This window comes from Phyllostomus discolor, chromosome 2 (assembly GCF_004126475.2).
Source record: "Phyllostomus discolor isolate MPI-MPIP mPhyDis1 chromosome 2, mPhyDis1.pri.v3, whole genome shotgun sequence".
In the NCBI taxonomy this organism is placed as follows: Eukaryota; Metazoa; Chordata; class Mammalia; order Chiroptera; family Phyllostomidae; genus Phyllostomus; species Phyllostomus discolor.
Window position 1 is genome coordinate 149521021 of NC_040904.2, and position 21225 is coordinate 149542245.

General features: G+C 39.8%; 2 protein-coding genes across 3 annotated transcripts in view; both read left to right on the forward strand.

Annotated features, from left to right (window-relative positions):
• The window catches only part of PTPRR (protein tyrosine phosphatase receptor type R), a 242574-nt gene extending 227394 nt beyond the window's left edge, over positions 1-15180 (forward strand). For both annotated transcript variants that reach the window (XM_028532465.2, XM_028532466.2), the window contains one exon: positions 13982-15180. In XM_028532465.2, coding sequence (XP_028388266.1) covers positions 13982-14075 — 94 coding nt within the window. In that variant the 3' untranslated portion in view covers positions 14076-15180. The remainder of the gene's footprint in view (positions 1-13981) is intronic.
• A 573-nt stretch (positions 15181-15753) lies between these two features.
• PTPRB (protein tyrosine phosphatase receptor type B) overlaps positions 15754-21225 on the forward strand; it is a 106767-nt gene continuing 101295 nt past the window's right edge. The window contains exons 1-2 of the mRNA XM_028532097.2: positions 15754-15908; positions 17169-17564. Of these exons, the coding sequence (XP_028387898.1) occupies positions 15854-15908; positions 17169-17564 (451 nt within the window). The 5' untranslated portion in view covers positions 15754-15853. The remainder of the gene's footprint in view (positions 15909-17168; positions 17565-21225) is intronic.

The window sequence follows — 21225 nt, forward strand, 5'->3', positions numbered from 1 at the left end:
TTGATGTTTTAAAATGAGGTATATGTCACACTACCAAGAATCCCCCTTTTTAGTCATTTTTTTTAATTGTGAAAAATGCACACAACAAAATGTACCACCTGAGCCATTTTTTATTTACTAGGTGGCATCTTGGTGGATGTAAGGTGAAACAGTCACTTTCATATAGAGATCTTTTGATCACCTTTGTGATGATCTCTATAAGAAATTTGTCTTCCTTTCTCCACAACTAAGTAAAGGGATAATTGAGTCAGTGGCGGGAAAAGTGAACAGGTGCTTCTTTAGAACAAACACAGACAGAAAGGCACACGAGAGCAGCCGACCTCGCTGCTGTAATTCAGTGCGATATTCAGTGTGCTACAGTGGAAGAAGAGTTGTTCTGAGGGGCTGGCATACCATGTGCTCCTCTTGTATTCAGACAGTTTTGATTAGTCCCCTCCCATGCCCAAGGCATTGCTCTAGATGCTGCAAGTACAGCATTGGACCAGATGAGTGGGGCTCTACTGTCCTAGAGTTTATGTGTCAACAGGGAGGGGGAAGATAATAAAGAAGCTAAGAAATAAACAGGACAATTTCAGACAAATGTAAAAGCTGTGAGGGAGTGAAAGTGGAGAGCTCTTGCTCTATGACCTAGGGTCTCCTAAAAGTAAAACTAGAGTCTCCTTCTAAGATTCATTTAGTAAATACTTATTGAGCACCTACTATGTGCTAGGCCCTTGGATTTTAATGAGACAAAATGATTTTTCTGAAAATTCAAGGAAATACTATATATAAAGCACTTAGGACAGTCTGGCACATAATAAGCCTTAGGTAAATGTTCACTGTGTTATTGTCTTTGTTATTATTAAAATTATGAAGAAAGTTTCCCCTATCTCTAAAAATAAAACATTAAATCCCTCTTTATGGATAAAGTTTTCCCTTCCCACTCCTATCTGTCCTTGTCTCCTTTTAAATAATAATTTCTCAGTATTTGTATGTGTGTCTTTCCTCTATTTTAACTGTGGCTTATTAGAGGCTGCTCATCCTGGAGGTTAGGACACTAGACTCTGGGGACAGATCGCCTGGGTTTACATCATGGTTCCCGCCATTTTCTGGTTATGTTGCCTTGGGCGAGCTGTAAGACTTCCCCATGCCTTGGTTTTCTCACTTGGAAAATGGAAGTAATAACACCATCTACTTCTTATTTTTGTTGTAAGGATTGAGAGAATTTGCAAAGTGCCTTTCACATAATGAGTGTGAAACCAAGCTTCGCCACAACGGTTATCAACATACATAGCCAGACACCTGAACACACATCCGTAAACTGGAACCAATAACCTAGACCCCACAGGGTTGTGACGGCATTAAAATGAGATTACACCTGTGATGAACTTAGTGGAACATTTAGCCTATGTTTCTCTCTCTCTCTCTCTGCCCTCCTCACTTCCACCTTTCCATACCCTATATGTAACTGCTTGCAAAAATATTTTCTTTTTGTAAGTGAGAACACCAGCTCCAATGATCTCTCCCCCTCCTCTCACAATTGCTGTCTTAGTCTCCCAAACCCCCCTTGCTTTCCATTCAGAACTGTCCACCCAGGTGGAAGAGAGTATGGTGACTTCATGTCAGACTCTGGGACCTACCTGCACCCAGAAGAGGGGCCCTTGTCAGAGGGTAAGGGACAGCACACTGTCATCTGGGGCTGCTCCCACAATGGCCTCAATCCCTCTTGCTTTGTGCTTCTGTAAACAAGGCTGCTTGCATGGGACCCAAAACCCCGCAGAGACTGTAGTCCATATCCCTGTGCCCTGCTTTCCTGCTGGCTAATGCTGGAGCTCCATGAACACCAGACACATGAACTGACTGAACTCACTCTGAACCAAGTTGGCCTCCAGCACCTGCTCTGACCCTATTTGGAAAAACACCCTAAAAACCACTGGGCATTGTCTCCTTGGGGTTTTTTGTTTGTTTATTTTTGGTTGATTTTTTTTTTGCTCTTGTTACTCTTAATCTTGCTTATTCACCTTCCCATCTCCCCTCTCCTGCCTTTGTAGCCTAACCTTCACCTTGGTTTCTACTTCCCAGTCACATTACCTTGTCAAGTCTACCAAATTGTCCTCTAATTTTGAATGGAATCACAAATACATTTTTGAAAATCATATCACAATGCCTCCTCTATCTGCTCCTTCCTTCCTAAAGCAAATGGTCAGAAATTTAGCCTTGGCCTTCCATCACCACCAAGGCCTTCCCACAAGGCTTGTCCTGTTACTGCTGATAGGATCTTCAAAACACAGCCAAATTCTCCGTTGATCTGAAGCCCGTGGGCTCCCAACCCCCTAGATTTGAATCACTGCCAGTATGTGCCTCAAATTCATTCTGATTTATTAATCAAGATCCCTTCTACATGAATTCTTTCTGAGCAGGTGTTGTTTACAAAACAGATCCTCTCCCTAAAACTTTCCTTAGAAGGTTTTTCCTTTTCCTTCCTTCCTTCCTTCCTTCACAAGATTAGCATTGATTTTCCTTTTCTTGTCTCTTCCTTCTGTTGTGCACGCCCCTAGTTATTGTGAAAAGGAACACAGCAAACCTTCCTCCTTTCCCTCACCCCTCCAACTTCTGGTTCCCCCATCCTTCTTGCCTCTTGCATTCAGCCTTTTCCTGTCATGCCCCACTGACCTTGTCCTTAATTCATGATGTTTAAGGGAAAGACGTTCACCTTTCTGCTCTTGCAGCTTTGCATTCTTCATCAGTTCTTTAAACTTTGTTCCCAACCTAGACTCTGTAGTTGTCTGTCCTTGCCTTCAGTTCTGGGTCTGTCATCAGACATTCCAGAAAGCACTGTTCACACTCAGAAGTGTATTTAACCATGGCCTTTTTCCATGGCCTTCCAAACACATGTCTCCTTTAACTCCTAAAGTGAACCCCGATGGGGAAAAGAGGTGTTATTTGGCTTATTTTTTTAAATATAAGGAAACAAAGAATTCAAAACATCAAGTAACTTGCCCAAGGTCATGGTGCTTAGAAAATGACAGAATGGACTTCTTTGAAAATCAGGACTTCTGATTTCTAACTCAAAGGTATGACCATTGTGGATAAAGTATGCAGGCTTTTGGAACATATTTTTTATAAAACCATTTGACAAAAACATCTCTTTGGTAATGCTTTGCCAGTTTTAAAAAATGCAACGACACCAAAATTTTTGAAAGATTTTATTTATTTGTTTTAGAGAGAGGGGAAAGGAAAGAGAATGAGAGGGAGGGAAACATGTGCGAGATTGGCCTGGCCCCAACTGGGGGCCTGGCCCACAACACAGGCGTGTGCCCCGAGTGGGGAATCAAACTGGTGACCTTTTAGTTTGTAGACTGTCGCTCAATCCACTGAGCCACACCAGCCAGGGCAACACCATAATTTTTAAAACAGTGTTTGGTACAAATGACAACTGTTTCACAAATAGCTCAACAGAGTGATAATATCAGCAGTTGCCTTAAGATTATAATTTTTTATTGAACATCTATTCATATGGACATATATATGTCTTCTTTCTTTCCTTGCTTCCAGAATTTTATTTATTTATTTATTTATTTATTTATTTATTTAATATTTTTAAATTACAGTTGACATTCAATATTATATCAGTTTCAGGTGGTTACTAATGGTGGTTAGACATTTATATAACTTACAAAGTAACCCCCCAATAGGTCTAGGACCCACCCGACACCATGCATAATCATTCCAATATTATTGGCTCCATACATTATGTTGTAATTTACATCCCCGTGTTTCTCTTCAGATTATATAAATCTTTTCCCTAAGAGTGTGATTTGAGGTTTATAGGAAATTTGTCTCATCCCAAAATATCTATACATGGAGGATCCCCAAAAGAACTGCGTATGGTCAATATCTGTAATACTACAATCAGGGAGCCAAATGTTTTCTAAAGGAATCATTTGTTTTTAAAATTTATTGACCCTAGAGATAAGAGCTGAGGGTGACACTGTCTTCTCAGCTATTAATACTTTAATGTAAACAAAATGATCTCTCCTTTCCAGCATAGTAGCTAGAGAGGGTTTAACTCCCTGCATTATCAATACATTCAGAGCACAGGTATTGATGAAGGAGAATTGAAGAGGAGCCTTCAGAAACTGGGCACACCTGAGGCCCTGCAGGCAAGGGGACTGGAGACAACTCTCGGTCCCTGGGAAGGGGAGGGGCACAGAGGGAGCAGAAGAACAAGGGGCACAGAGAGGTAGCAAGCGACACCTCATGAAGAGCAGCTACCTCTTTTGGGGGACCTAGTGCAAAATGAAAATGTGGGACCTTTCTCTAAAAAAAAATAATAACTATTTCTCTATGGGACAGCAGAACATTAACCGAACCACAGGGTCCTTCTCAGCACAGGGTGCGGGGGCCTGTGTGACTGCCCCAGTCACAAGCCCGTGAAGCCAGACCCACCTCAGGGTGCTTTCGGGATGAGTGTTTGTAAATGGGCCTGAACGCTGTGTCCTGTGGAGTGGATACCCAAGATCTTTGCTCTTAGTGGGGCTCCTGCCCCCTGCATTTGTTCGTTCATCCAGACATTTACTGAACACCTGCTACTGAACGTGCACCAGGCACCTGTGTGCGGAAGGATGGATTCCAGACTGCTTCTCGGAGCACAGTGTAATCATCACTCAAACTTGAGAGCCTGCTGAGTGCCAGACTCTCATAGGTTCTCAATTAGAGAAAAAGCTATATACTGTAGTTCTTCGAAACCCTCTGCACTTGCATAGTAGTATTAATGCATTAAAAGAATCTGAAAGGCCCCCCAAAATCTGGGAACTGATTTAACTTCCTCTAAGCACTCTTTAACATTTGATCACAGAAAGCATTCCTGAAGGGCCATCTAAATGGGAGAGAAAAAAGTTGTAAAATAATAAATATAAACTGTTCTTTCAGGGGCCTGGTGAAGAATAGAAGACTGGAGATGGCATTAGGATTTGAGTCTGGGTGGGACCATTAAAAAGGGGAAAGGAAAGGGTGGGAGTGGCTGACTGGAAGTCTCCCTCAGAGTATAGTAAGGGACACAGAAAACAGAGTAATATATTGACAGGTGATATTGTATATTCTGCAGTGTGCAAGCCTTTTCCTACCCATCCAGACCCTCTTTAACAATAGTTTCTGTGCAATGTTTTTTATGGTCTGCCCCCACCACATAGAGCTGCCTACCCTGGGAAGCCCAGGGCATGGCTAATGACAGAGAAAGACAAAGCGGTGATTTGGGTACTTGACATGGGTCTTGTTCCCTGATGAAGTCAAGAGTTTGAGCATTGAGAAGGATTGGAATCCTGACTCCTCCTTCACCCCAAAGTTACAGAGCCGGATTGTTGCTATCCAACATGACAAAGCAGGCAATTTGTATTCAGATCACAAATCTGCATTTTAGCAATAAATTCAAATGGTCTGGTTTAGAGATGACTCTGTTATGCTAAATGGATATTTCTAATGTAACAACAATGACAAAGCCATTTGGTGGATTCCTCATTCTCTGGCAAGCCATTATTTTTATTGGCTTTAGGGCAAACTTCTATTAATAGATGCTACAGTTCTCACTGCAGATTCCTGAGTCTGTGATTCTCCTTTTAATAATATTTCTGAGCATATTTTGAACTAAAATAGGATTTCTTTTTTTCTAAAGTAGGAGTTCAAATTCAGTGCACGGCACCCTCAAGTGTTTTATTTAGAAATGCATTGATGGATCATTCCATGAATTCTTACAACGTTTGTTAACTGAGATGAAGTGGGTAGCAGACAATTGGATGTGAGTGCTGGCTAGGGGGACAGGTAAGCAGGCAGCCACTAGAGCATGAGATGCCAATGATCACTGGTCCAGATGTCAAAGAGCTCAGCCCTGGCTCTGCCCCTACTTTCCCATGGAACCACTCGTCCACTCTAGGCCTCTGGGTCTACATTTGCAAAAAGAGAGGTGGGACATATCTGTGGCCCCTTAACCTCTTCTGGTGTGAGAACCCTCATGGACTTTGACCTAATAGTTGAATTTTCAAATTCATAATGCTTATAAATTCATTTGCATTCTGTGACTCATAATTAGTGATGTAATATACCTATGTGTGTTTATTTGGCCAACTGATGATGCTGGATTCAAAAACCCCTCCAATAAGATGCCTTTTCCATCCTGGGATTCAGTGATTGGGAGGTGAGCAACTGACCCTCTAAAGTTTCTTTCAGCTGTTGCTTTCTTGGAGTCCATGAACCTTTGCTTTTGTAGAGAACAATGGAATGGCAATAACAATCAAAACATTTGCCAAACACCTCCTAGGGAATAGATGGTTTAAAATATCTGGCTTAAGAATATTGTAATAAATCTGTCATCCTAGAGGAGGATCCAAGATCTGAAAAAAAATAAGTCATGTATCCAGAGTCACACAACAAAATTTTATTGTTTTCTTTTAACAATCTGAACCGAACTTCCAATTTTGCTCAAAGGAGATTGGCTAAAGTCTGCATTTTTTTGGTTCCCAAAGGCTACTGTTTTCTGGAATGGGAGACCTAAGTGGGTTAAGCACAAATTTAAGAGAGAGGAAGTTCGCACTCTACTCCTACCTTTGACAGTGACCCTGAACTAGTTGCTCTGTAAACCAGGAAAATTGCTTATCTCTGAGGGTTTCAGTTTAGATTACTTACTATGAATGTCTGAAGATGAAAAGTATGGTGAACTTTCTTTTTTCTGTAAAAAGGGATATTTTACTCAATCACACTTTACTGTTCCTATACATGCATAAGTCAACAGTTTTTAAAAATTATGATGAAAAAAAGGACCCATAAAATTAGTACTAAGTTGGACATATTTTAGTTCAAGATTAAGACATATTGTAATAATGGTTCATTACTTAAGAAGCCTTTCCATATACTCTTTAAATCTTCTAATCTTAAATATTTCTCAAGTGTTGTGATTATACCACCTACTTAAGAATTCCAGTTGCTTTCACCATATTTAGCTCCTGCTACAACAGAGTCACTTAAGCTTGTATATGCCAGTGTTTCACAGTGTGACACAGTGACAGAAGGGCATTTACGTATTAAGCGTGGGAGATGCACCTGTCCCTTTAAAAAGTAATAATAGTTATCTATACTTATAAAATAGCCCAGGAAACTCAGAAAATGCTCACATGCATATTGGTGTTACAGGAGAATGAGTAAAGTGCAACACTTGACCCTCACAAGACATCTAGGCAAGAGAAAAGGACCATATTCCATTGTGGGTTGACCTCTGGCAAATTTTTTCTCACCGTATTTCTTTGAATCCTACTTGGCACCTCCAGACAATGGAAGAACTTGAAATAGAGTTTTGGAAATGAAACATATAAAATAATATACAATCCCAAGGCCTTTCTCTTTCTATTTTTCTTCTTCCCCAGAAACAGGAAACAATCTGTCTAATCCTCCTGTGTAAGAGTCAGTGGTGAAATCTGCAGTTGCCTGTGCATATCCTCACCTTGGGGGCCTAAACTGGAATGACGGCCAAAGACCTGACTTGTGGCTTCCCAGACAGGATAGAAAAATGCTTCCAGTGTGCGTCATATTATTGTTTAACTGTTTTGATTAATCACAGTTGTTTGATGATTTTGTCTCCTTTAACTGTCATAGTTAACTATAATATACACTATTATGTGTCCCTGAAATATTTTTGTTTACAAAACTTATTTAAAATCATTTCGAAACTAAAATTTCCACCTGTTGGTATAATTTTATCAACCCTAAGTTTACATTTATCCATATCCCTCTGCATTCCCAACTAGTCACAGAGATCCCTTAATTAGGGAATTTCAGTGAAGACCAGAAATTGAACATTTTGGTTTACTTATTTTAAGGACCTTAATGCGTTAGAAATTGGTGTGCATTTACTTGACATCACAGTTTCTAAGACCATAACAAGAAGTCCTCTGATAAAATAAATTATGCCAGCTGACTCTCCCAAGCGGTTGCCAGGACAACCTTTTCTGTCTCCTCAGCTAGGCGTTAACTGAGTGTTAACCTGGGTGTTCAGAAAAAAACTGGCTAATTTTCAGGGCGAAAAAATGGAATTCAAGATATGCTAATGCATTGTATTGCCGTTGAATTATTACTTGATGGGTGTTGGCTTTTATGCCCTACAAATACTTTGGAATATAGCCGTTCCAGAGAAAGTGTTTATGTTCAAAATACCCTGTCAGAACCAGTCGAAACATTCACGTTTAAGCTCTCCCTCCTTGATGCAACACCTGTATGCAGACGCTGGGAAAGCCTTTGTCCCAGGCAACCCGAGTCACAGCTGTGGACCTGAGCCTTGCTTGACTCCTGCCCCCGTTCTCAGAGATTTTACCCAGGAGGCACGTTAACATCCACACTTTTTGTTCTAAATTTACTGTACCAAACTTTACCAAAGAAATTCCAGATTCAAAAATAATAAAAAGCCAAGGAGCGTTAGGTTCCATTGTTAGCCCAGAAGTGAGTCACCACTGCAGAATTTCTTCTGTCTACTGATTAGACCGGATACGTGCTGGGTGGTGCGGCAGGAAAGGCTGTTGCTCTCTGTATGTGTGAGTTAATAGTCACAAAAGGTCACAATTTTAACATGTTAAAAACCAAATCTCTCTCCTGGGCATCTGGAAGGCTTTTTTTTAATATCATCCCAGCAGCAAAGGGAAAAAGCTACATATTTTTTCCCTTCTAACCTGAGTTTACCCCCAGCTGACACAGCTACGTGCTTCCCTGCATGGAGACAGAGACGACACTGATTTTTGTGTTTGTCAAGGCTAAGGTGATAGGAGATGTCTGACATTTCTGGAAGGGCAGTCTATCTGAATGCTCTCCGGCCTGGCCAACCACAGGGTTCACATTGTGAGGCCACAAGACAATCACAGCCACTTAGCCGACTCTCGTTTTGCAATCAACAGAATGACTTTCTTTCATGAGGAATGGGCTATAATTGGGGTGAACAATTACTTTATCATCCAAACCAAACCACTTCTGAGAGTGAAATGTGGCCCTACTAATAATGACACCAGGGCAACAGACTGAACCAGAACTGTGCTAAAAACCAGGTGCATGGCCACTGTAGGCATAGGATTGAGCTAAGCATTTACTGAAAGAGCAAGAAAAGGACTATGCAGCATTGCTTCAGTACTCAGTAAACGACAACCACTGGGCTTAGCATTTTGTGGATGATCTCATTTAAACCTTGCCAAACATGAAAACTTACTGTTTGCCAGGCCAGTGGTTTTCAAAGTTTTTTTGTGAACAGTGGGAAACAAGACAATGGGAAGACAAAACCTCCCACAAAACACCAACATTGAAAACCAATACAAAGCTGGCATGAGTTGCTGGTCCGAAACACCCAACCTCCGCCTCCCCCAGCCTCGGCCCCGCAGGTACCAGGACAGAACGCTGGGCTCCTGGGATTTCTGTGACAGCCTTCAGATAGACATTGATATGCTCTGACTCATTTAATCCTCACAATCTGATGAGCTTTATCATTAATGTCATTTTGCAAATGAAGGACCCCAGCAGGGAAGGTGTAAATGATTTGTCCAAAACCATAAAGCCAGTAGGTTCAAAAGCAAGGATTCAAACTTGAATCTGTCAGACTCCAAACTCATGATGTCTTTCCACAACATCACCTGCCTCCCCCACAGCTGATTTTAGGCTGGGTAATACATAGAAGCATATTGGATATTAGACAATATTGTGTCCTTGGCCAGCTGTGTTCTTAGCTCTCCAAGTCCTTCAGAGTCTGCATGCCGGAGCCATCCAAATGGTTCTGTCTCACTAAATAGCACCAAAGAGTAACAATAACAGTAAAAATCCTAACAATATAGTGCCTTTATGTGCTCAGCTGTGTGCTAAACATTGTAAATGGATTATCCCATTCGTTTCTTGCAGCAGTGCTATGAGCAAGGCACTGTTGTTTTATCACCTCATGATTTTCAAGATGAGAAAACTGAGCACTGCAGAGATTACATAGTAAGGTGAAGCAGTTCATAAGTGGTGGGGACAGGACTTGTCTTGACAATAGTGTGTGGTGTCTTTTGCTTTTTAACAGACTTTTGGTCCCTACCGGTAATGAACCTGACACCTTGGCATTCCAACCTTTTCAAACCCATGACCATGCTCATGACTAACTGGATTTCCTTGCCCTGTTTTTATATGACCTTTCTCTTTTTTGATAAACTAACTCCTGCTGGGCAGTGGGTATTATAGCTTAATATGGTATACCTCCTGGGGAAACAGGTTTGTACCTAAAGGGGAATCTCCGGAGAGGACGATCTTCACCACGATGAGCTGAGTAACGGTGGTGAGCAGGGTCAGGCACACACCTGAGTGATGACGACGCCACTGCTTGGGGCCCCCCCTCTGCCTTCTCTGCTGAAGCATCATCTTGATCAACATGGAAATCTATTAAAATGTTAACCTTTGTTAACCTCTATTAGAGGCCAAGGGTTACTTTAGTGCCAGATCTTTAAAAGGGAGTTGGATGATACCTTTTAAAATATTTTTTAAAAAAGCATCCTGCTCCCTACCTTTAAGGACCAGCTTGCTTTAGGAGTTTTACATCAGCGATATAGACCTAGACATCAGCAGGTCCATGGAGCCATGTCCGATCTGAAAGATACCTGTGGGCCAAGTCGGAACTTTCTTGGAGGGTGAATTATTTCAGGGCTCTACTGAGAGTTTCATCACCCATTAACACTGTTCATTTATTCCACAAATGTATTTTTCATATAGGCACAATATTAGCTTCTTGTATATTTTTTTACTATGGCCACCCTATAAAAAAGACTGTATTTATCCCATTATGGAGTAAAATCTCCAGGACAATATTAAAATACAGAGTATCCTATCTATATAGCAATATATACAATCAGTCATTAATGACAGTCAGTCATTAAATATTTTCAGAGATGACAGTGATGAGTTCCTGAACTGAATCAGCCTCCAGTGATCACAAGCCGGGAAGCCCTTTCCCCTCTTTCAGCCTGGAGTTTATCTGGTGTCATGTGACTTGAAAATGGCATGGCCTGTGTAACCTACTTCTTTATAACTGACAAGGGAAAAGATGCGTAAGGCATACTTGTTGACTATCTGGAAGACACAATGTTGAGAGTGAAAAATGGAAAGCTAATATACTGAATGATGAGAGAAGGGATGTCAGTAAATAAGAACATAGCTAAAACTGAGATGTTGAACTTAATAGGAATAAATAGAAAGTCCTGCATTTAGTTTCAAAAATTCAATAATGTTAACTTCAGGGGAGGAGAGAGCTGTAATTTTCACATTCAGAAAAATCCCGCACACTTTTTTTATTAACCCAACCTTCACTCAATATTCTAAAATTCTTGGGAGTACCAGGCACTAGGTGGACACTGGGATCTTACAACCCAATGCACCTGAGAGTGCAAATTAATTGGCCAACAATGTGCAGCTCAAGGGAGAAAATATTTCCACTGACTAGATCTCATTAGGAATAGACACAACACTCTAAGAAGGTCATAGTTGATAAAATAGCTTATAAAAGAGGGAGACTAGACTGGTGAGTGACAGGGAAACCAGGCTGGATGGAAATATTGAGTAACCACAGGATGTTTAGTCTAGAGAAGAAAAGATTATGGGACTTTGATGGTTGTTTTCTAGCATTTAGAGAGCTATTGTGTGACAAGTGGAGCATTGAGACTTTTTTTTTTTTGCATTATTTTAGTTCAGCCAATGGGGAGAGAGTTAGAGAGGGGCAGATTCATTTTGATGTCTTCAAAAGCTTTCCTGCCAACTGTGGGAAAGGCTGTCTCTAAAGGTGCCTCGCCCCAGGAAGATTCCAGCAGAAAGTAGCTGACCGTCTGCCCTGTAGGCTGCTCCCTTCCAGAAAGGCTGCATGGTGTCAGCTATTGGAATGAGTGATCTCTGAGGATCTCTTCTATGTTAATTCCTTCATTTTTCGTTTTCAAATTAAGGTGGAAGTAATATGACTTCTCATATACCTTCCTTAAGCCTTCAGACCCGCAAGAATTTTCTAGCTTACAACTAGTAAGTTTGTTTCCCCATCTTGACACCTCCACTGGCTGAGACAACCTTGACTTAGTTAACAGAATGTCATAGAAAATACACTCCAAATGTTGAAGTACACCACTGACCCATCTGGAATGCTTATGAACACCCACACTGTGCCTTCGTTCATTCACTAGTTGGTCATGTAAATACCAGTGATCACCAGAAGAGACAAGAAGGGGGAAATTTTGCCTCGATTGAGGGAAACAGACAGAGGAAGTTCCCAAACCAGAGCCCATGAGATGGAACACATACAAGGCTGCACATACAATCCGCATCTCGGGGGGTGGGGGTGTGGCTAATGTTGCCCTAAGCTGTGTGAGCGCCAGAGGAGGGGAGGCACCGCTGAGCTCCTTGGAGCTGCTCTAAAATTTACTGTGGCTCAATTGCTCAAGCTTCTCAGTCAAGGCGAGCACCTTCTGGATACCAGCTATGTTCTTAGGTGTGCCCAGGGGTCATCATCCAGCTAAGAGGAAGGTTTACCACAGCCTCAGCTGGGCAGATCTGTTGTCAACTTAAAACCAAGGAACACTTGGCCAGAAAGTTGCCTTCTGTACAACAAAATGTACAGCTCTAGGAGTAAAGACTGATGGAATACTTCTGCCAAAGATTGCTGTCACCAGACATTGTGTATTCACCCCTTTATCTCTTATGAAGTATACCATTTAGGCATTGTGTCAATCTGTTTCATTTAGAAGGGTGAAGTCTTACTATCTGAATACCTTATAAACTTATATTTATAGAGGTTTGTAAGTAAACATAGGTACAAGCCCGGTTCTAGTAATTACCACTAACCAAAAATCATGTTACAGTGAAACATATATCTTATTTTTAAGTGGAGAGGCTTACATGATCTAAAGATAATTATTTAGAATGGTAACAACAGCCACTAGGAAGAACTGGATAAAACATAATTTCAAATTAGTTGTATGATTGCAGAGATAGGGAGACTTTATAGGACTTCAAATAGTTACTAACAATGCTGAGCAGGAAAAATAAGTAGCATTTTATGTTACTACCTATTAGCTTTGCCAAGTACAAGAACCGTTATTATAGAGAGCAAAATGTGAGATAGCTATTTTGTATATAAAAGGATGATGAGAAACGTCATTATTTCTCCTGAAGGCTGCTACTCCCTACTGATCCAATGACAATAGGTATGGTGAGTAAGTAGTGGTGCTAACAAAGGGGAAAAAGCAACAGCCACTCTCCTTTTTCCAACTCACTGAAGGGCCCGCCCGCTATTGTATTTAGACGGCAGCATACTCCACCCAGAGGCTGAGGTGGTTCTCATATAACATCCTCAGGGAGACCATTCCATGGCAGTTGTTCTTTGTACTGGTAGAGTAGCATTTCACAGCTGAGTTTTGTTCGGTGAACCCACTTTGATCAATTTGAATCCAAGTGCATAAACCATTTAAACATACGATGAATGAAAAGGCACCTGAGAAGTAATACTAACACTCCAGATATTCATTCAATTCATTCACTGAATCTATTTAACCCTCACAAGAATCCCATGAAATAGGTGCCATAATTATCCCACTTTTAGAAAACAGGAAACTGAGGCACAGGGGGTTTTAAGGAACTTGTCTATGATCACACAACTAAGAACTGGGAGAAGAGAGATTTGAACTCACACAGCCGATCTGGTTCCCAAGTCCAACTACTTAACCAATACATTTTACTGCCTCCTCAGGAATGGTATGTAAGTAAAATTCATCAAGTGCCTAGTGTGTACCAGGCACTATATTAATCCCTTCATGTACATTAGCATATTAAGTTCACCAGTTGGGTAAAAGGGGCACCAAAAGAAACACCAGGTCATCTGTTGATTGGTATAACTCCTTAGCTTGGATGTGCTCACTGTGTTACTGGAGATTTCGAAATGTTAGCAGGAAGAAGTCACTGTCTTGTCTCCCTCTTGCAGAGGTGGAATGGTCCAAACCAGTGAGCAGTATGAATTTGTGCATCATGCTCTGTGCTTGTATGAGAGCAGACTTTCCGAAGAAACTGTCCAGTGATGCTCGGAAGATTTACCAGACCATCAATCTCTGGGGTGATTAATCAATTACCCACTTGAGGCTTCTGAAAGGAGCTTCCTGCAATGAAAGGAACGAGAAGCCCTCCAGGCAAGCTGTGACATGAATTGTGGAAGACAGCAACATGTTAAAGGTTGCCAGCCCCTTGTGTATATGAATGCATTTGTAAGCATCTCCTAAGTTATTTTGAAAGTCCTATACTGCTGGAGGTGTGACAGACTTCTCACACAGCTGGGGGGATTTTGTCTTGTCCATATCGATTACCTGCCACACAGAATGTCTGTCTGAAATACTCAGTGATACTTGTCACCAGATGATGACTGAAGAGCTGCTGAAGAAGTTATTGTGTGTTTAGATGCTTTAATGTTTGCAAAATCTGTCTCGTGAATGGACTGTCAGCTGTTAAACTGTTCCTTTTTAAGTGCTATTATCTTTCTCAGTTACCAGAATCTTGCCGCTAAAGTTGCAAGTGAGTGATAAAGGATTTTTAACAAATAAGTACTTGTTTTTGAAAAAAAATCAAAAGCAGTAACTATTTTATATGGAAATGTGTCTTGATAATATTACCCATTAAACGTGTATTTATCAGTACCTCCTGTCAATCAATGAACAGAGCACAATGACTGTCACTGGGTATGTGTGTATTTACTCTCTATTGCTGAGCGCCGCGGTGACTTCTGCGCCAGGACTCTATCCCCTGTATTTCTACCTTGTGAGTCGTTTTACTGTAAAAGGGGAAAACAACTTTGTAGCAACTCTGATGCATCAAGAATTTTAAATACTTTTCTCTCTGCCACTGAGAAGGAGTTTTTGAGTATGCCGTCTACCTGGAATCTCTTGCCCAATAAAAGGCAGTTGCTTTGGGGAATGATGTCACCTGGCACATTTTGAGAGGTTCTTTTAAAAGGATGCTGCCGTTCATATCCTGACATTTCTGAGAGGCTCTAATTCTCCAGAGACAAATACAGCTAAAAACAAAAACAAAAACTACAGTCAGCAAACACTAGATGTTCTGCTCAGATATGAATTTTTAATGCAGCTATGTTGGCTTTGTTTCCTACTGCCAATAAACTACTCTTAATACTAATGATTGAGTAAAGCAGGTACTTTTTTTTCCTATTTGGAGAGGGGCTGTTATCTTTTGGGGCACGTCTGAAGTAGATGATGTGTTTAGCCTTAGTCTCGACCTCTCCCCAGTCGAGATGACCATCTCAAATGTAATACCTATTGTCATCACCAGAGAGATAATGGTCTCGAAGTGCCATCATTATGTGGTTTTCCTCAATAGACTCCCAGCATATCATTATAGGAACAGTACATGTTTACGTCTTCAGATCACTTGTCACAGGCCCTCATAAATCACATGGTTTGTGTTTATTCAGCAGAATCACAGCACCTGAAGAGATGTAATGTTGCAGCAACATTCAATTATCTAAGATTACAATTCCTTTCTTCCCTCTTGAGGTTAAGCAGTGCCAAAGGGATGGATGGTTGGAGAAAACCTGGGAGTTTTATTCTGCTCCTGGAGGCTGGAATTTTTTTCCACATAAAAAAAGAGAGGTGATCATAATCCCTTCTTTCTAAGGAAACAGACAAAAGGACACTGGTGTAAAACTTCCCCAAACAATTCAATAGGAGGAAATGCTCGTCACTGACTTTCCCCCCCACCATGAAGGCACATTTCCTTCCCTACTCTTTGCTTCTCTTATCTGAGAGAATTTTCCCCCCCAAGCGAAGCATGAACAGTTGTTAAGTGGAAAATGGAGGCTGCATTTTACATGGCGATTCTTACCTGCTTGATCTCCGGGAACTCAGGTGAGTGGGCCTGCCTCCGTATCCCCACGCATTTCTCCAGTAGGTGCCAGAGGAGACTCTGTCCTTTGAAAAGTGCCCGAAATGAGGCGGAAATGGAGCCGGGTCTCCGTCCAGGGCAGTTTAGCCAAAGAGGCTGAGGAGGGGGAATAAAAGGAGCCAGCTCTGCCCACACTGTTGAAATTTCTCCCCAAAAGAAAACAAAAGGCCTCCTCGTGTCCTGAAGATGCCTGGGGCAGCTCCTGAAAGGCATCTTTACAGCCAAGAGGAAGGAGTCCTGAGGAGAGATTTTTATTATTATGTAACAGTCTGGGGCATTCTCCATTTTTTTTCCCAGTGAGGTTATGATGTTGTGTTTTTGTGTATGAGAGTGAAAGAAAGAAGATATAAGAAATGCAATTAAAGGGGATTAAGGAGTATGGTGTGCTTAATTTGGAAGTTGTTGTTTAGCAGGAAGGTCAGAATATTTTCATGGAGCTGGGCATACTGAGTGAAAACACGTTGAAAATGGTTTCTGAGCCCGAAAACCTCACTTTTAAATACTGATGTTTAACCATTGGGTATTTAATTTTCTTACATCAAGAAGTGCTGATATTTTAATCTGTTTGTATTTGAAGAAAAATTGTAGGTATTGTCACAAAATTGAGAAATGCTTCTTTCTAGAACTATAAAAAAATTTAGTCTGTGAAAATCAATACTTTCATTGGTTACTGGTAGTTAACAATAAGGTGTGCTTAGAAAGGTAAATGCATCCAATTTTTAAATGTTTATTTAAACTCTGTATTTATATACAAATATTTATTGCAATGATAATTTAAGGATTGCCAAAAAAGGTGCCTTATAAAGTTGGGGGTGGAAGTGGCAGAGAAAGGATAAAATGGTTGAAAAGGGAACTGAGCTTTTCATGGTTTCAGTGTATTTAACTAATTGGACTAAAACATCACACCATGCTCTTTGGGTGGTTTGTTTCTCTTCCAAGCTTCCTTTCATCACTTCAGTGGGGGTGTGTTTTCTTCCCTAAACCGTGTGAAAGTTAAAGCAAGGAAGATAAGTGTGACATTTTGACATTTTTACATTGTCAGCCTTGGGATTTTAAATTTCTTGTGCCGAATCTGGGAATAGTCCCTTGAAATGGTAGTAATAGCAAAAGATAAGTAAACCTTTTATTTTAATTGGCTGATTTGTGGGTAAGTTGTTTCATTTTCTGGTGGGCCTTGTCATTTGTTGTTATACGTGGTACTAGATGAGCTTTTCATCCTCCAGAGGGGTTTCAGATTGTCCATGTCCGGAAACAACAGTGCCTTCTCGGAAATACGATGGTGTCCATAGGCTTGTGCAATGGCACCAACCAGAACCAGCAGTGGACATGGGCTGAGGATGGAAAACTCCTTCACGTAAAATCTGCACTCTGCCTGGGCATCTCCAACTCCTCTGGCGGCCCTTCCCGATCAGCCATCTTTGTCCACTGCTCCCAGGCCCCCCGATGGACTTGCCATGAGAAAGAAGGGTACCTTGAGGTGGAGCATACCTCTCTCTTTCTCAAGAAACGAGGCAACAAAGCAGTGGTCCAGAAGGAGAAGAAATACTTCCATAGCTGGATGAAAACAGAGGTCAACAAGGAGGGAAAATCAGTCAATGAAAACCTCTGCTTAAAAAAAGGTGAGCTATTCCTTTCATAATCAACTCTGCAAGGTCTTCTGCTAAATGTCCTGTTCTTTTCACATCAAAGGAAGACTACACGCCCCAACACAATTTCTATGGGAAATTCATAAGCTGATGGAAAGGGATTATGTAGTACCCACCGACTTGCAAAACTTTATTATCCCATTAAAATAAGCTCAACTTTTCTCTTTTTGTCTATTTCTCACTCTTTCTTTCCTTCTTTCCTTGCTTCTTTTATTTTTTAAAGATTTTATTTATTTATTTATTTGTTTGTTTATTTTTAGCAAGAGGGGAAGCGAAGGAGAAAAAGAGAAAGAGAAAAATAGATATCAGGGAGGAACATCGATCAGTTGCCTCGTGTACACACCCCAATCAGGGACCTAACTCAGAACCCAGACATGTGCCCTGACTGGGAATCGAACTGGTGACCTTTCACTTTACGGAAAGCCACCCAAAGAAGCGAGAAGGGATCTCGCTTCTTTGTTAATTCAACAAATATTTCTTGAGTTTATCTTTTGTGCCAGACACTAGGCACTTTGGGTTAAGCACTACAAGATATATGAACACAGATCTAAGCATAAACACAGCATACATGCATCATGACTAAAGCAAGTGATCAGGAAATTAAAAATTTTGCTGATGTAGACACTTTGATTCTCTGATTATGAGAAACTACCAGACCATCGAAATGGTGCTTGAGAAGACTGGAAAGATACTAAACTGTGCTTCTTCAAATCTCCTGCACTAATATTTAGGGGTAGATATCTGTTGGGGGTTGCATATTTTTGAAATGGTAAAAACAAATGTGTAGCCACAGAGCTTTCTAATTTGTTAACCACTGACAGTCACATGGAAAGACTTATGTAACACAGGCACAAACTCCTGCTGTAGCACACACGTTAGTCCTGTGCTGAAATGTTTTTATTTGTGGATGCAACTTAATTTTCTGTTTTACTCCAACACTTTATTACTTCTCTTAGAGGTTTGCTTTAGGAAGTCATGAAAGACAAAATTAATAGAATCATTATCTAGTAGGTACAAACACACCTTACACAGCACTGGAGAAATTATCTAGAAATGAAGATGTTCATCAAGGATGCTGACATTTGTCAAGGATAAGTGAATTGTCCCAGATAATTTAGTGAGAGAAGTTTGATTAGAACCCAAGTTTCTTAACTTCTTGTCTAGTGTGCATTCCACTGTACGGGGTTTCCCCAATGCTTGACCACCAACTTTTGCCCAGGTGGCTGCATAGGAATCACCTGGGGAAGGGGAAGGAATTGCTGCCTTCATTTCTTTCCCCACTACCACCTCCAAGGTTGTGTTTCAAGAAATACAAATTTGGGCACAAGTCTTTATATGTTTAAAGAACTTCTCCAGATAATTTTGATCTACAATCTCCTTTAGACATCAGCATATACTGTATCTGTAAATATTTTTATTAGATGTTGATTTTTGATGTTTGTATGAGTCTTTCTACCATGCTACTCTTTGGATAATTTTCTGACACTCATTCATTTCATAAATTAAATAAGCATTTATTTTGATGCCAATTAAATGTAGTGAGCTGTTTCGTGATAGAAGTTGACTTGGGCGTTATAGTCTCTATCCTTATAAGAGTTCTATGAGAATCATGTAAAAACATAAAAGTCAATCAGAAATTTCAACTTTATCAGAGAATATGCAGCATATAGCACCAATTTGTGCATTTTTTTTCTGTAATTCATATCACAGGGCCTGTCATAAACCACAGGGGATCATCGTGAATATTCTCTCTATATGGTAATATACAAGAAGTGAGATTCATCCCCAACATTCAATCAAACTTTATTCAGAAGAATATTTTTTCACTGAAACTTTTTAAAAAGTGGATATGGCTTCAGTAAAGAATTGATAGTTTTTCATGGAAAAACTATCTCCTTTGACCTTCATGCAAAACATGTACAATGATAGATTTTGCTTCAAAGTAAAGTGGATAGAATCAACCATTTACATCTAACCACCAAACAGACATACCTGGAAATGTGTGTTGGAGAAAAACATACAATTGTAGAAAAAACAGAGTTAAAATTTGAAAAATTATGATATAAAAAAATTGGTTTTTTGAATGTACAAAGACACAATACTTGCTTTAACACAATTACAAGGTAACACATTTTTCTGCTCCATCTCACACTTACCATTAATTAAAGATTCAGAATGACAGTAGGTGACCCAATGCATGAAAGTTTACTGATTTTCTAGAGAATCCATTGTGAAAAATTAATTGCATTCAGATGTTTGCAATGAATGATTCCAAATGTCCTTTTTAAGAGTTGATAACTGAATATTATAATCTAAAACACAAATATGTATGTTGTTCATCCATAAGATTAATACTTTCTATACTTTCTAGATTATAGAAAGTACCAATGTAGTTAAAACTTTCTACCTCCACATAAGTTTAACTCAGGTTATTATGTTTTCAACATGCTTAAAAATTATCAGTATCACTTAAAGCAGGAAAACTAACAAACTGGATATTGTCTTTATTATTGTTATACAAAATTTCATTTCTGTTATTGATTATATCTGAGCCAATCAGGCTAATTAGTAAACTAAAATACACATTTATTATTTTAAATGTATTCAATATATGGTCTTAATATGCTGTAATGATTGCAAATCGTCTCACAGGTGAGCCATTTGCAACTTAAATGCAAAACTTTTTAGACTGGCCCTTTTTAGTGATAGTCCACCCTTTCTTAGAGAGCATTCTAAAAGGGATTGTATATAATGTGAAAACAATGTAGCAGCATTGGTACAACAAAGCTTTTTAAAAATAGCTTCAACATATTGTTCCATTGTGTAAGAACTTTTGCTTGCATTTGTCAAAACACACCTTGCTCTTTCATGAACTGTGAAATGCATATACTTCTTTTAAGAACATCAGAAAGATATAGACACCAAAACATCCAAAGATGTACTATTTTTACAATTTCCTAGCACCCATTTCAATAATGGGTTCAGGAGATATAAAAGGTAACTTCTTTGACCACTTTATATATTTCTGCATGGATTTTCTTTCCTTCTATCTACTTTATAATCTTTTAATACCCACATAAGGAATGATTTTGGCTCATGTTATATATGTGAATAAAATCATATATTTAGATGTATATTAGAATCAACTTAGAAATTTGTTAGAAATGCAGGTGGCGGGTCCCACACAAAATCTACTGAATCACAATTTCTAGGATGAAGGCCAAGGCTTCAAATTCTAATAAACCCCAAAGGTGATTTTGATGCCATCCAACACTTGCGAATCGCAGCTTTAAAATTCAAAAAATTGGGAAACTGAATGTTAAGACTAAAGCTTCTTTCCTGCTTCTTAAATAGCACAAGTTAGAAACACAGACACAAAATGAGGGGTATTTAACTTGGATATTTTGTAGGTTCTTTCTTTGGAAAAAAAGATGGTGGCCTAAAATGGAAAATGGACTTGTCTGGTTTGAGGTGTTTTATAAATAAATGTAGAAGGTTAATTAAAAACAATTACAGAAGATTGAAAAATTTTCCATAAGATACCCCAAAGTTACATGCAATGATAATAAGTGATGTTATTCGCAGAAAACTTTTCAAGAATGCTTTGATTGTTTATCTAATTTGGGGAGAGTCC